Genomic DNA, 16,388 nt, shown 5'->3' on the forward strand with positions numbered 1-16,388 from the left:
ATATATGGAATGGATAGCTAACGTTATTATCCATTCCATATATCAAAATTTCCCAATCTACATGGAATAATTAGCTAACGTTATTATAATTTGTTCCTTAAATATAATAGCTAACGTCATTATAATATTTTTTTTCCTCTGATTTCTCTCAAGTAAAAGTTGGTGAAAGAAATTACAATAATAGACGAGATATATACTCCGATTATGGCCATGTTTGCTAAATGGCTTTTTGGTGGCTCTTTGGTTAGCTTTTGGCTTTTTGAGGTTTTTTTTTTATGTGGTCAAACAGCAAAAAAATGTGTTTGGTAATTGACATTTTAGCCAGTGAAAAAGCTAACTTTTAAGCCAAAATGAAAAAGTTGCTTTGAGTAGCTTTTTTTTGTTGGCTTTTGGCTTGTTGGCCCACAAATTATCTAATAAACAGCCAACAACCAACAATTAATTTACCAAACATTTTTATAAACAGCCAGCTTAAACAGTCAATTTCAAAAGCCATTATAAACAGTCAAACATACCAGCTGGTCAAACAAGCCAAGTAAACCAACCAACAGCCACTTGCCAAACAAGGTCTTTCTCATAATATGAAATATCCGAAGTTTCATTTAAAAAGCCGGGAAATAATCTGCACCTACAATCCGATGATTAACAACACAACTTGAAATAAAATAAAAATAAAAATAAAAAAATCAAAGAATGTCTCGATTTACAACAGGATTAAAGTTGATGCATTTTTGTTTCAAATTCACCAGATTCATTAGGCAGTTTTGAGGGGGTGATTAAGCGAAACGATGAACAAACCAAGGTGTTAAAATTATTAAAATAAGATAAGGTTATAAATATGTTGAAAATGAATTTGTAGCAACAATGTGGTCCTATGGTCTAGTGGTCAGGACATTGGACTCTGAATCCAGTAACCCGAGTTCAAATCTCGGTAGGACCTTTTTCCACAATCTTTTTTTTGGGTAGCATTTGCGTTTCGATGCCAAACTATATACTCGTATGACTGAGACTGATTTTGAGTGCTTAATAACATCTGCTATGAACTCTTAAAACCAATTCTACAAAAGTGATGGTTTTTTTGGGTATCAAGTTAAGGGAGGAAAGTCACTAAACCAATTTTACAAATCAACTTCTAGTGATAATAATTTAAAAGTTAAATACATGAAAATACAAATCGAGATGAACTAACAAGATCCCATATATATACATACAATGAGATTAACACAATTTTTTGTATTCGGTCTGTTATACCGTGCGACAGGGGTTACTCGAATTTCTCATTCAGGGGTTACTTGTTTCCGCCTTTCCGGGGTTACTCAAGCTTCTCGGTCAGGGGTTACTCAAGTTGCTTGGGTCACTTGAGTTACTCCTGATCGAGTAATCCATGACCGAACCCCTCGAGTAACCCCTGACCAAGTAACCCCTCGAGTAACCACTGATCGAGTAACCCTGACCGAGTAACCCTTCAAGTAGCCCTTGACCGAGTGAAGCCCTCGAGTAACCCCTGCTCAAACCCCTAACCGAATAAATCGGGTAACCCTTACCACACGGTGTGGCCTGCGACACCAAAAAATTTGCTGTGAAATTAAAAGTATTCACAAGAGTTCCTTAAAAAAAAAAAAATGTATTCACAAGACTACAAGAGTAGTGCAATATTCCAAACGTGCAACTACGAGCATGTGATTTACACCAAAAGAGCATTGCTAGAAATAAAAATTAAAAACTAGCTATAGAATATTCTCGAACTATGATTTACGGGCCCATGTTTAATAAGGGTCCAACATCGTAGACCCGCCCTATATTTGTGAATCCGATCCAATATTGTAGTGGACCCAGCATTGAAATTTTGTTGGACATTTGGTGATTACAAATTTTTGGCTAGGCAAAAACCCATGCACCCCCTACCAAACGACACCGTAACTATTATAAATAAATACAAAGCTTGTGTGTGACTATAAGAAGTATAATGCAGCAGTGAGTTGTGCTCAGGTCAATATTTTGGCCTCTCGCAATAGCTGGCAGCTGCCCTATGTGGGGCCGAAGCATTGGCTGCTAGGTGGGGGCTGTGGCTTGCACAGCAGCTTGGTGTTAGCAGGGTGGAGGTTGGAAGGTGATGCGAGCTCGGTGGTTAGTGCTATAAAGCAGCAGCAGGTTGGCAGATCTCCATTTGACCTTGTTATTGATGATGTTAAAGAGGCAGGGAGTAGTTTTGTTAGCTTCTTTGTTAATCATGTTAAGCGTAGTGGTAACGTTGTTGCTCATCTTGCAGCACGTTTAGTTCCCCCTAGTGGATCGGAGTATGTTATGTTTGACTCGTTCCCCCAAGGTATGATAGGTATCATCACCTTGGCGGAGCTTGATTTGGTTTGATTAATAAAATTCCCGATCCCTATTGCCTTTCAAAAAAAAAAAAAAAAACAAAGTATATATGCTGTATTTCTAATTGATCATAAGCGTTATTAATAGTGAACAAATTTATATGTTATATTTATAGGTGGGAATGTCATGCTGCAAATGAGGATTATTCCCGCTGTGTATTCTTAGATGATCTTTCTACTTAATTTATATATGCTCTTTTGTCTAATAAAAAAATGAACAGTTTTGTGTAGTTTTGTTCTGGGATTTATTATGTGTTTGATTTTCTGTAATTGATCATGTGCTTTTTGATTAATGAACATTTTATCATAAAATGGTTGATCATATGTGTTACTGTTTATGCTCATTCATATATTGATCATTTATAATTTATGCACTGGGTAACAAGGACATTATTCTTGTAAAGAGTTGAGAAAATCTAAGCAAGGAGAGAAAGAGTTTTAGACTACAAAATACGGTTTTGTAAGAGATGAAGAAATGATAATTCATTACAAATGAAAAAATTTGTTTGTTCTAACGAGGCTTTTGTTGATGAGTATTTATATAAATCATCAATTCTTTAATTGAAGGCTCATACAAAATCACTTTTTAATAAGATATTTCTTCTAGTTGTAAGGGAGTGGATGATAATATTTCTAATGGTTTTAACTAGATAATTTCGTGTAATAGATTATTACTCGAATTGACGCATGGTATTTTTCAAAAACAAACAAATTATTGGATTTGAACTAAAACAAACCAATTCTCGTATAAATATGAATATTGTACAGTAAGACAAATGACCTGATCGACATGGAAATGAACATTTATTAATAAATAAATGAACATATATTAGTTTGAAAATGACCATCTACTATTATGGAAATGAATGTCTATTAATACACAAATCAACATGAAATATATATGTAAATAAATTCTTGAAGCTATCAATATGTGAGGACCATATGTCCATATGAGAAAAGACATATTGAAATTCAAAATTAAAATCAACATGAAATATTTGAAGAAAAAAATATGAACGAACAATCGTATGTTAATATGTGATATTGTAATTGACCATATACACTATTATGTAATTGAACATCTACCAAAATAAAAATGAACATTCAATATTTATGTTATGTGAAAAAGAGAAAATGACTTATTACGTGAATATATATAGATGAACAACTATCAAAATTAAAATGAACATTATTGAATTAGAATTTTTAGAAGTTTATGAAATTCAAAAGAAAATTAATAATATATATCTTGACCATGCATCTAAATAATGGGATTGAACATTGCAATATATATCCGAACAAACATCTACTTAAAATTCAAAATAACATCTATCAATATCTTGACGACCATTTACTTAATAGAGAATGAATAAAGAGATAGGGAGATTCATTCTCTTTTAATACATGGTCAAGATAACATGTATCTACATCAAAATGAACTAAAAAATTAACTCATATAAACATTTATCAATATCTTGACTATGTACCTACATTGGCTACATGAGCACAAGACTTTGATAAGACAATTTTTTTTTTTTATATATATATAAGTTGTATTTAAGCAGTTTAATTTTATTAAGTTTGAATATTTTACCTTCTACATATATACTTCATAAATGATATATATGAAAAATAATACATAAATAAGTACATAAAATGAAACAATACATACATAAAAATGAACATGAAAAAGTATAAAAACTGACATGATCAACATAATATATATGTAGATGAGCATCTACTCATATATAAATGAACATATATTAGAATGATAATAAACATGACATGAATATTAATGAGCCTTGTTATTAAAAATATATGGGCCATTAATGTATGGTTGGTGCACCCGGAAAGAACATTAGGTATATTTAAAAGAACATGGGGAAAAAAAAGAACATTATAGATATTTATAAAGAACGCGAGCATAATATGTTCTTTAAGTCTGAAATATGTTCTTTGAGTTTGAAATATATGTTCTTTAAATTATACAATATGTTCTTTAATGTATTAAAAATAATAATAATAATAATAATAATAATAAATAAATAAATAAACAAAATACAAAAAAAAAAAAAAAACCAAGTAACCAGGAAAAAGAACATGTTCTTTAATGTATTATCATGTTCTTTTTGTAAAGACTTTATGTTCTTTGGCTAGAGGTGATCAAAGTTAGACCAACCCGGCCCGTAAATTTGATGTTCTTGGGCAGAATTTTTTCGCCCCCACATCGGGTCGGACCCGGCCCGTAAATTTGATGTTTTAAGCGGGTTTGAGAATGCGTTTTTATGCATTTTAGTTGATTTTTTTTACTCGACCCGAAAAGCCCGCATGGCCGGACTATTTTGGGTGGGTTTGGGCACAAAAAATTTGGCCCAAAACTTGTCCTGACACGAGAAGTGAGCTGATTTTTTAACTTTGGCCCGACCCACCCAGTGATTACCTCTATCTTTGTCAAATGCAAGCATGTTCTTTTTTTTGTCAAATATTATGTTCTTTTTCAAACACGTTCAACCACCCAACTAACCATGAAAAATAACATGTTCTTTTTGTATAGACTCTATGTTCTTTATAATGTCATGTTCTTGTCAAACACAAACATGTTCTTTTGTCAAACACAGGTATGTTCTTTTTCAAAGAAAAACATGTTCTTTTTTTTTACCCATGTTCTTTAAAATATGTCTAATGTTCTTTTCGGGTGCACCATGCGCATGGTGCACCCGGGTGCACTATACTATTTTCATTAAATATATGGTTTAACATTCAGTTTTGAGCAATGAAGTTCACTTAGTCCAAATTTTTATTAAACTACAAAATTACACTCTAGATCAGATCAACTATACGATCAAATTAAAAATCAACTTAGATTTAGAAAAAAGATAGTTTATTTTTGTTTTTTTTTCTAAAAAAAATCATTTTACAAAACCATAGAGCAATAAAATGATTAAAGGTATCATCACCAACCCTTTGATACAATGGTTGCCACAAATCTCAAAAAAAAAAAAAAAAAGAAAAAAAAAAGGAGGATAGGAGATTAGCCCTGACAATTATGATGGTGGCAAGCTGGCGACGTCGGAATAATTAGAGAAAGTGGAATGGCAGCGTGGATAAATATGTAGTAGGGGTTATACGGTGCCGTTTAAGTGAGGGGGTGTAGGGAGTAATGCATGGTATAGAGTGTAGGGATAAATAATTATTTGGTGATGAGTCTGATGAGTGATGACAAATAGAACAACAAGTCCATTGTCTTTGGTCTTTATTTTCTGCAAGTCCATGTGACAGCTTGTGTATCAAAAATAACATTGCAGAAGCATATTTTTTTAAAAAATAAAATATTTTTGAATAAAACAAAAGGCTAAAAAAAAAAACTCCGTCTTTTAGCACACATATAATGCTTCCCTGATTTATTTTAGTGTCATGTTTTGATTTTTTACACAATTCGCATCCAATTAGGTTTGTTTGGATTAGGTTAAAAATTAAATCAAGTGAGTTATTTCGAGTAGACTTTGGGATTTATTCAAGTTGAGTTATTTTATTTTAGTGTATTACAAGTCATTTTGTTGGTAAACATTTATACAAGATCATAAAAATGGTAATCCTTGCTTAAAGATCTTTGGTAAAATGTATATTAATTTTACTTTTTACTAAATTTTTTGTAGGTTGAGAGCTAGAAAAGATTTTGAAGGTCTCATGTCACTACTACTTCACTTTAAAATATAGATGGATGTGTTAATTAAGACTTAAAAAACAAAATAAATTACCATTTAATTTATGCAACTACATCATTTACTTTATCACACCAACCTATCTATAATATGTTATATTACGTATTAAAAAGAGAGCCTAATTCAATGAGTCACTTAAACACACTACTACCATTCTACTATAGATGGGTTATAGCCTTATATCGATTCAAAACTTAAACTTACCACTGCTTATTTTCCAATTATTTTAAAAATCTACCATCAATTATACTTTTATTAATTACTCATCAAACCGTTTTTTCTCTACCTATTTAATTACAACAAATAATTGTACAAAGATTTTTATTGTCTTAATACAATGTATCAAATTGTAAGATGAGATAAATGTAAATGTTAACCTCGAAAATTAACCTAAACAAACTCGTAAAATATGGATTGAGAGATTTGAGACATATTTATACATGGGCATTTGTTGTTTGTTTGTTTGTAAACAAGTATACGCCAATTTCATACCCTAGTAGCAAAAGCATTATTACTATCGAAACAATTAAAAGAAAAATTTTAGCAACTTTTTTTCCTAATTCGAGTAATTTCCATTTTCTCTCTCTTCTACTTGTATTTTGTGGCTGTGAACACCAGAAAAGCAAACCCAGCAGCATTTCGTAACTAAAAAACCAAAAAAATCCAACAATGGCTCTCAATCTCAATCCCGTTTCTTCTCCATTTCAATGTCGTCGATTACCTTCTTTCTCTACTCGTCGATTTCCCAATCTCAGATCTCCCAAATTTGTCATGGCTTCCACTCTCAGCAGCTCTTCTCCTAAGTCAGTTTTCTCTCTCCTCATCAATCTTTTTTTCATTCATTTTTCTGCATTTTCTTGCTTATTTGTTGATAATATGATTGTAATTTTTCTGGGGTTTTGGAATTTTTGATGATTTTGCACTAATTTTTGATTTGGGTATTCTTGATTTTCTTGTTTTAGCTTTTTAATTGCTTTTTTCTTCCTTCTTTTTTTATGTCTGTATGTCATATTATGATTGTATTATTCTGGGTTTATGTTATTTTTGATGATTAACCATTGTTATGGCATTTTCTTGATATGGGTATCTCTCATTTTCCCCCATTTTTGTGGGCTGTTCTTCCACTTTGCCCTAATTTGATGCTTGTGATAATATTAATTTTTAATTATTATGCGATTTTATGAAACCCATCGTTTTCATGCCATGTCGCTTGTTTGTTTGTATTGCGATTTTCTCTAGTGGGTATCTCTGAGATTCACTGCAACTGATACAGCAACAGCAGCTTGTTGGATTTTAATGTTATTAATATATTGTGTTATCTTTTTTAATAATAAATTTATTTGTATATTCATGATTTATTAATATGTTTTCTAAGTTTTTGATTGTTTAATTATGATGTATAATAGATGGGAAATTATTAGTGGTTGGGGTGGGTTGCTCTGATTTTTCTTCCATGGTATTGGGTATTAGATTTAGTTTGTTTCATTTATTTTTGTTTTGTTTTGTTTATGGGGTCAATTTCTGGTAGTTGGGGCTGGAGAATAGGTTGGAAGATTTTATTATTTTCATTTGAGTTTTGGCATTCATTTTTAGCTTTTCAAATTTCTTGAGGCTTTGGTTTGATTCTTCCACGAAAAGTGTTGTGGTGGTTGATGCATTTATTCTTTCTCTTCATTGTTCAAGGAGTATGGATATTATGCGTGTGAGTTTTGATAGGAATCGCGTATTTATTATATCTACATGCTAATCCGAAAAGCTCCTAAGTAATGAGATAGGTCATTTAGACTTGTACGTTAAGCAGAGAGTGATTTTTTTCATCGTATGGTTCTGTATTCCCGACATATTTAATTTGCTGGGATTGGCAAGATGTTGATGTTTGTGTATATGGTGAGGGAAATTAGATAATAATAAATCAGCATCCTCATGTCTCTGTCTTCTATTTGGAGAGTAATTTACACTATGTTCTTAGATCAGAAAAGAACATTTCCTTTGTTTTACATTTTTTCTTCAGTCTTTCCTTAAAATGAGAGGAGCGCACATATCGTCTTATTTTTGTTGCAACACATGGAGTTGAAAACAGTGAAAATTATGAGCCAATGACTCGATGTATCCTGATATCCTGTAACACCCTGCCATGTGAGGCTGAAAGACTGATTTATGTTAAGGTCCCCTTACATTTCAGAATTTTTTTGAGCTTTTCCCACACCCAAAATTGAAAGGCTTTTGAGTTCTGGGAGTTGGAAGTTGAAATTGGCAGTCTCTTGTGTTGACATAGGGATCTCTCTGTCTTTTCTTGTGTTGTGTGTTTTAGGCAGGAGTATGTAAATGAGTGAAATAAAATCAAATGAAAATGAACTGCATGACTTAAAATATTTGATAAACATTTAATAATTTATTATATGCTAGGCAGTGGACATTATGTTTACACTGATAAAAACAATTGTTCAAATAATTGAAAGTGAGGACAAAGTGGCTGACTATCAGTGTACGGATCAAAGAGTAATTGAAGTAATGATTACACATGAATTTGAAAATTTAAGTCGAATTGGAATTACAAAAAAAAAAGAGATCAAGGGAATTCGAGTTAACTTTCTGCTTTAGATCAGAGGCCCATTTGACACTATTAATTCACTTGCTAAGATATGCCATTGAGTCAGTAGTTCAGGTGATCCATGAAGTCACCATATCTATGCTGAGATGGGAAGACTTTATGTGGAATATGAAAACTATGTGTGAAAGAAATGAAGAAAAACAGAAATAGGTAGTAAAAGAAACATGGGATTGTGCTGGTGTTAAATCCGCAAGCACAATGCTTTTTAAGTATATAGATTATAGACTAGTTTCCACTTCCCAGTAGGAAAAACCTCTTGGAAGATCAAAATTTTTCTTTGTCTTTTTGGGGGCAGTTTCCACTTTCAACTCTCCTTCAGCTTGTCGCCAGAAAAGGAGAATCAGGAGGTACTGAGCTAAGACCAGAAGGGGGTGAAAACTGAAAAGAAATTGCAGGGTAAATAAGGACAAGATAATCTTAAATTACATGAAGACATTGTTGACCAGCTTCTTCTTATATTTTGCACGTCCTATGAGTAATTGAATTTAGGGTGATTAGATGGTTCACAAAGTGAGCTCAGGTCTAAATCTCTTTGTTTTCTTTACCTGATTGTTACTGATTGAACCAAAAGCACATTGCGAAGCTCATCTGGGCTTAAAAGTTAAAACTGTTAGCCAATATGATCATATACCATTATTGGATAGTTGATACTCTGACACTGTTTCTTCCGTTTAAACACTAAAGCCTGTCTGAATGGTCTGATGCTTGCTATTGGTAGTCTGAAGTCAGAAACTAAATGACAAACATGCTTCAATGCTGATATACAAAATCTCTTGTATCTTATTTTGAATGGGATGCTAGCATGTTGAATCTGATACAAAGTATATTTGTCTTTCTTGTTATTTATGGCTGTTAGCAATTGTAAAGTCGTAATGATGCTTGATATTTTAGTCAGAATTTCGTTTAATAAGTTGCTTCTCCTCATTGTAGGGAAGCGGAAAGCTTGAAGAAGGCTTTTACCCCTCCACGTGAGGTGCATGTACAAGTTACACATTCCATGCCACCAGAAAAGATAGAGATATTCAAATCTCTGGAAGGTTGGGCGGAAGAGAATCTCCTGGTTCATTTGAAACCTGTTGAGAAATGTTGGCAGCCTCAAGATTATCTTCCTGATCCAGCTTCAGAGGGTTTTCATGATCAGGTCAAGGAGCTCCGAGAGAGGGCAAAGGAGATCCCAGATGATCTCTGGGTGGTTTTGGTTGGGGACATGATTACAGAAGAAGCTCTTCCAACTTACCAGACTATGCTTAATACCTTGGATGGAGTCAAGGATGAAACTGGTGCCAGTCCTACTTCATGGGCTGTCTGGACAAGAGCATGGACGGCTGAAGAAAATAGGCACGGTGATCTTCTCAACAAATACCTCTATCTTACTGGTCGAGTGGACATGAGATCAATTGAGAAAACAATCCAATATCTGATTGGGTCAGGAATGGTGAGTTTATGTTCACCCCTTTTTTTTATTTTTATTTTTATTTTTATTTTTTTAATATCAGAATTTGCCAATTGCATTAACAATAGGGCCTGTTTGGGGGAAGTCATTGGAGTGTTGTTCTTGAAAAACACATATCTTCCAAGGGTATTCTTATGTTTTAGTTCTGTAAGCAGGGTTAACCATTTGAAAGATAAGTGAAAGACTTAGAGAAGCCATCAAAATATCAAATGTTGTTACTTTTTAGGTAAAGCAAATTTTTCTGGTATCTCATCCCAAAATAACTTCCTGTTAAGTGTTAATTATTTAAGGGTCTGTAATAGATCTTCCTTCCTCATTCTTAAAAGTGGATTAAAGCTACCTAGTTGCATATGCATTTCAAACCACCCCCTCCCCCCCTCTTTTATTTACATATTTTTGCTATCTTTTCATCCCAAAATAACTTCCTGTTAAGTGTTTTGCTCACAATTTTTGCCCTCCTTGTGCAATTCGTCTTCTTTCATTTGTTTTTTGGGTTTTGTTCTTATGTATTAGGGATCTTCTCTCTCTCACTCTCTCTAGAGGAAGGGATGCATAAGAATACAGATCCTCATCTTTGGAATAGGGATGATTTCTTAGATAATTATACCACAATACAGTGAGCTATATATTCTTAAGTGAAACCCAATTGCTGTTAGCTTTACAATTTTGCTGGGGTTATAGAAATTGATAACACACTAGCCTGCCCATGCTGTTTGATACACGAAGACATTGTTTCTCGTTGTTAGTTTATTTGCAGCTATTTCATTCTTTGTCACCTTCTTTAATCATAATATGTCTGCAGGATCCTAGGACTGAAAACAATCCTTATCTTGGTTTTGTGTACACATCATTTCAAGAAAGGGCGACCTTTGTATCCCATGGAAACAGTGCAAGGCTTGCCAAAGAGCACGGGGATCTCAAGATGGCACAGATATGTGGCATAATTGCTTCAGATGAGAAACGGCATGAAACCGCTTACACGAAGATAGTGGAGAAACTCTTTGAAATTGATCCTAATGATACAGTTCTTGCCTTTGCTGACATGATGAAGAAGAAGATCTCTATGCCGGCCCACCTCATGTATGATGGCCGTGATGACAATCTATTTGACCATTTTTCTGCTGTTGCTCAGCGGCTTGGAGTCTACACTGCGAGAGACTATGCTGACATATTGGAATTTTTGGTCGGCCGTTGGGAGATTGAGAAGCTTACTGGCCTCTCATCAGAGGGACAAAAGGCTCAGGACTATGTATGCAATTTACCCCCAAGAATCAGAAAGCTGGAAGAGAGGGCTCGCGGGAGAGCTAAGCAAGCACCTACTATTCCCTTCAGTTGGATCTGTGATAGACAGGTCAAGCTTTGAGCTCCTGATGGGCTGAACTCTTATTGATTGAAGATTAGCACTCTCCTAGTGGCAGGAGCTTGTAAACTGAGGCGTGTTTGTTAGAGGTACAATTATTTTCATGCTGATCTGGTAGATGTGCTCATGTGCCCCAAAGTGATTTTGTTTAGAGGGAGTCTGGCTGCGTGTAGATACGTTTATTTCTTTCTTTACCTCAAATCTTTCGTATGATTGGGGGGGGGTTAGTGAACTTCTATATTGAACTTAAAATGGATTCATAGGTCGTATTGTATTCGTTTTCTAGTCTTTTGTTACCGAATAATCCTAATATAGCAATTTTGAATGTGATGAATTTAGGGTATGACGTGTTACTTTTTTTGGTAAGATTTTTAGATGCTGTTAACTTGAAACATTGTCGTAAACTTACTCTTGTCCCTAAACCATTGTGAATATTTGTATACCTCGGGTATCGACTATCGAGTGAAAGTTGTGAACTCGTGATTCAATTGTCAAGTGCATTACAGGAACCAGGAGTGCAACAGCTCCTTGTATTATGGAAAGCTATAGGAATAGGATGCATTTGTGTAAATGGTAGCCTTGCAATATGCGATGGCATGAGAGTCTTAATGTGTATATGCATGTCAAGTTGTCTACTATTAATGCCTCCCAATTTCTGCACTGTGGAGGCCCCAATCAAGAAGGTCCCACACTGTTGAGGCAGTTACTGTCTGACATTACAGTGAGCTGGATTCTGCACAAGTTGAGAATCTAGATTCACTAGAACTTCTTTGGCTCTTGAATATTTTAATGACAATTTAATCGTAGCAGCTGCCAAACGGGTCATTTGGATCAAGTTTGGTTTGAGTGTATTCAGGTGAGTAATTTTGGATTGATTTCAAGGTTTGGTTCAAATTTTATCAGGATGGTCATATCTCATACTTCCTCCGTTTTTTTTTTTTTTTTTTTTAATTGCACCATAGGGGGTGGGTACAAATATTTTGGTAGTGGAAAAAAGTAAGAGAGAGAAAGGTGAAAATACAAAATTGCCCATGTGACATTATTAAACTAAAAAGTAAGTGTGAAAATACAAAGGTATGTTGGGTATTTGTAGTGTGAACACAAATAATTTTTTTTCTAAAGAGGAAATGGTGCAATATTTTGTGAAACTTCCTAAAAATTTAAGTGGTGCAATAAAAAAAGAACGGAGAAAGTATATACGAGTAGGTTCATTTTCAATTAAGAAATAAAGTAATCATATACTTGTAATAGTCACTGTTGTTTTCTGTTTGGGTTGAATGGTTGATGGTTGATTTGATTCTAGTCGTATAATGTTGTCAATTGGGTTTGGTTTAAAATTTGGGCTGAGTTAGATCATCTTGAGCAATCAGATTGATTGGCCCAGTTGGTTTATGTCAGATAACATTTCCGTTGGAAATTGACATGCACCACCCTATTAATTTACCCATCTACCCCTCTCCTCTGTTTTTTTTTACTGCCAGATCACCTCCACCGGTCCATCACTCACCACCATAACCGATCACCGTCGTCTAACCACCACCGGTCCATCACTCACCACCATAATTGTCTAACTGCGTGGCGTCCCTGAATTTTGCTACTGCCTAAATGAAAATAAATTGAGGAATACAAATTCTGATGATGAAATATTAACATTAATTCCATGTTTTATTTTTCTTAGTTGCACATTTTTATTGAGTTTTGATTTCATGATCGGTTGCATAATTGCATGTACTTCATAAGTTTTTTTAAATGTCCTTGTTAGTTAGTACCTTGTTAGCTTGATGTTCCTTTTTCATGCAACTTTCAGCGTAAAAGCAGCAGCATTTACGTAACTTTTGTTGTGGATTCACGCTTCCTGGTTTTAAAGTTTGAATTGTCATTTTGATCAGCTGCTACGTCTGCAATCACATGCATGTCCTCTTCCACAATTACTCCGTTTAATCTTTTTCTTTCTTTCTTTTTTTTTTTTATAAATTTTTTTAATTTTTTATTTTTAAAATGAAGCACCAGCATCTTTTTGTAGTATTAAAAAAAGGCATAGAGAAATTTATCAAGAAAAAAAAAAGTAAAAAAAAAAAAGAATACTCTGAAGATCGATTAAACAACGACAATATCAAGTAAGGGCTGACTGAGCTGAGCTGAACTGAATCTTTTATAAAAGGAGGATATTAGAAATTAAACTGAACTGAAAATAATCTGAAGAGAACATGCCCTATCACCCTAATACTTGCTGTAATTGGTAGAGGTTTCACTTAATGACTTTGAATTCATGGATTTGATCCCTATTAGTTGTGTTTCTCAAGGACAGATGTGGGTAATGAACATAAATATGTTACCGTGGCAATATTAATTTGATAAAATAAAGCATACGTGACTATGTGAGTCAATGTGACACTTGTAACACTTTATACGAAGACAACTTTTAATTGTCGTTTGCACCCTTGATTTAACTTATTCTAATAAGAATTGAAGTACGGCCGGAACTGTGTATTTTGTTTTCATCTGCTACAGCTTGAAACAGTAGCATATGTATGATATCATACAGAGTAACAGACTAGTGATGAGAGAGTACTTTGGACCTTCAGTTTATACAAGTATATATCAATATATGCTCATTTGTTCAGTTACACACTACTCCTCATCCACTACCCTTTTTATCATCACAAGGTGAAGTTCTTATGAATGTCTTTTTTCTTCTTTCAATATTATGTTACATGGTCTTGGGTTGATTTAATTTACAAAAAAAAAAAAAAAAAACAAAAAAAAAAAACATAATTACTTTTTTTAAGTTGATATGAGCCTATAAAGCCCTATATGTATGATTAATGGTTGATTAGTTACCTAAAGCTTGATAAGAGAGTTAAAGGTCAATTTTTCTCTATGAAACGACCCATGCATAATTTAATTTTGTAACTCCACGAGTATGTTACATGTTTGGTAAAAGTAATTGTTGTGAAATTTTGTACCCTAAGATGCAGTGTGAATTTACTTGTTAGATAGATGTTCATTACAGTGGAAAAAAAGGCCAAAGAAGTAGGGCTCGATAAAACTAGTTACGTCATAAGTAATTTTTTGTTCATATATGTTTGATCAATTTCTTGAATTTTCTCTTTGTTTAGCTTATAATTTCCTTAATTATGAACAGAACTACAGCGTAACAAGGCAAAGCAAACAACTATGGCTCTAAGTTTGTACGCTCTCCCACAAGTGAGCACTCTAAATGTTAAAGCTCCCAAGTTTTGCATGACATCTACTCTCAACCACTCCTCCCCTAAGTAAGTGAATTTCTTCCTCTCATTTACAACAATATTGTATTGTTGCTAACAAATTTTAAAGCATGTTAGCATTTTTACTTGATTAAAACAATATGATTTAATTTGATGTGCCAATTCTGGTATCTGTTTTGTACGAGTATGAAGTAAAATATATACAACAAAATAGAATGTCAATTGTTTATCACTTTTAATTTAATTAAAAAGTGACACGTGTTATTTGAGATGTTGAAGTGTCAAGGGTTTGACATAAACGTTTTCCTCTTTATAGGGGAGTCAAAAGTATGAAGAAGTCTAACAACCGTGGTAGCGAAACACTAACTAATCAAGTAACACATTCGATGCCACTAGAAAAGATTGAGATCTTCAACTCCTTAGATAATTGGGCAGCAAACAACATCTTGGTGCACTTAAAACCTATTGAAAAATGTTGGCAACCTCAAGACTTTCTTCCTGAACCAAATTCAGACGACTTTTACGAACAAATCAAAGAGATGCAACAGAGAGCAAAGGAGGTTCCAGATGATTACTTTGTTGTTTTGGTTGGACATATGATCACTGAAGAAGCTCTTCCTACTTACCAAACTATGCTTAATACTATGGATGGAGTAAGAGACGAAACCGGGGCTAGTCCGACTTCATGGGCAACTTGGACTAGAGCTTGGACTGCTGAAGAAAATAGACATGGTGATCTTCTTAACAAGTATTTGTACCTCTCGGGTCGTGTTGATATGAGAGCCATCGAGAAGACGATTCAGTATTTGATTGGCTCAGGAATGGTAAGTGTGATCGACCTTATAACATGTATTGAAAATAAATACTAAATACATGTAATAACATGTACATTGTACTAGTCATTACTGATAGAGTATATACGAGTAACATATTATTGGGCCTTAATCATTAGCTTAAACTTTTTGTTAAGTTGGTCCTTTAAAACTTACGTGTAACTAAGTGTGTGTTTTTTATTGCAGGACCCAAAAGCTGAAAACAATCCATATTTAGGTTACATAAACACATCGTTTCAAGAAAGGGCAATATTCATTTCACACGGAAATGCAGCAAGACTAGCCAAACAACATGGTGATCTGAAGCTAGCACAAATCTGTGGCCTTATTGCTGCTGATGAAAAACGCCACGAAAATGCTTACAGCAAAATAGTGCAGAAGCTCTTTGAAATCGACCCTGATACAACCATGCTAGCATTTGCTGATATAATGAGGAAGAAGATCTCTATGCCGGCCCATCTCATGTATGATGGCCGCGATTACAACTTGTTTGATCATTTTGCTGCTATTGCTGCTCGGCTTGGAGTTTACTCTGCCAAGGATTATGCTGATGTTATGGACCATTTGGTGGGTTATTGGGAAGTTGAGAAGCTCACCGGGCTTTCGTCTGAAGGGCGAAAAGCTCAGGAGTATGTATGTGGATTGCCCCAAAGGATCAGGATTATAGAAGAGAAGGCTCAAGACAGGGCAAAACAAGCACCTTCCCTGCCTTTAAGTTGGGTTTATGATAGAGCAGTAAAGCTTCGAGTTCTGGATTCTATATATGGTCTATACATAAAAATTAGTATGTGGTCGTTTAGTTGA

The 16,388-nt window shown here is 34.0% G+C and overlaps 2 protein-coding genes and 1 non-coding gene across 3 annotated transcripts; all 3 read left to right on the forward strand.

The window, feature by feature from the left end:
• The first annotated feature begins 868 nt into the window (after positions 1–868).
• Positions 869–940, forward strand: TRNAQ-CUG (transfer RNA glutamine (anticodon CUG)). Its single transcript has one exon. It is a non-coding gene; the product is annotated as a tRNA-Gln (tRNA).
• A 5,687-nt stretch (positions 941–6,627) lies between these two features.
• On the forward strand, positions 6,628–11,867 carry LOC145609066 (stearoyl-[acyl-carrier-protein] 9-desaturase, chloroplastic). The gene is made up of 3 exons (XM_081664635.1): positions 6,628–6,903; positions 9,642–10,146; positions 10,967–11,867. Exons 1-3 carry the CDS (start codon positions 6,770–6,772, stop codon positions 11,525–11,527), a joined length of 1,200 nt encoding a protein of 399 aa, XP_081520761.1. The 5' UTR covers positions 6,628–6,769; the 3' UTR covers positions 11,528–11,867.
• Positions 11,868–14,701: 2,834 nt separating this feature from the next.
• LOC145607325 (stearoyl-[acyl-carrier-protein] 9-desaturase, chloroplastic-like) lies at positions 14,702–16,388 on the forward strand. Its single transcript, XM_081663019.1, has 3 exons — positions 14,702–14,799; positions 15,068–15,575; positions 15,771–16,388. The coding sequence occupies exons 1-3, from the start codon at positions 14,702–14,704 to the stop codon at positions 16,386–16,388; spliced, it is 1,224 nt and encodes a 407-aa protein (XP_081519145.1).

Source organism: Chenopodium album, chromosome 23, assembly GCF_948465745.1.
Source record: "Chenopodium album chromosome 23, dcCheAlbu1.1, whole genome shotgun sequence".
Lineage (NCBI taxonomy): Eukaryota > Viridiplantae > Streptophyta > Magnoliopsida > Caryophyllales > Amaranthaceae > Chenopodium > Chenopodium album.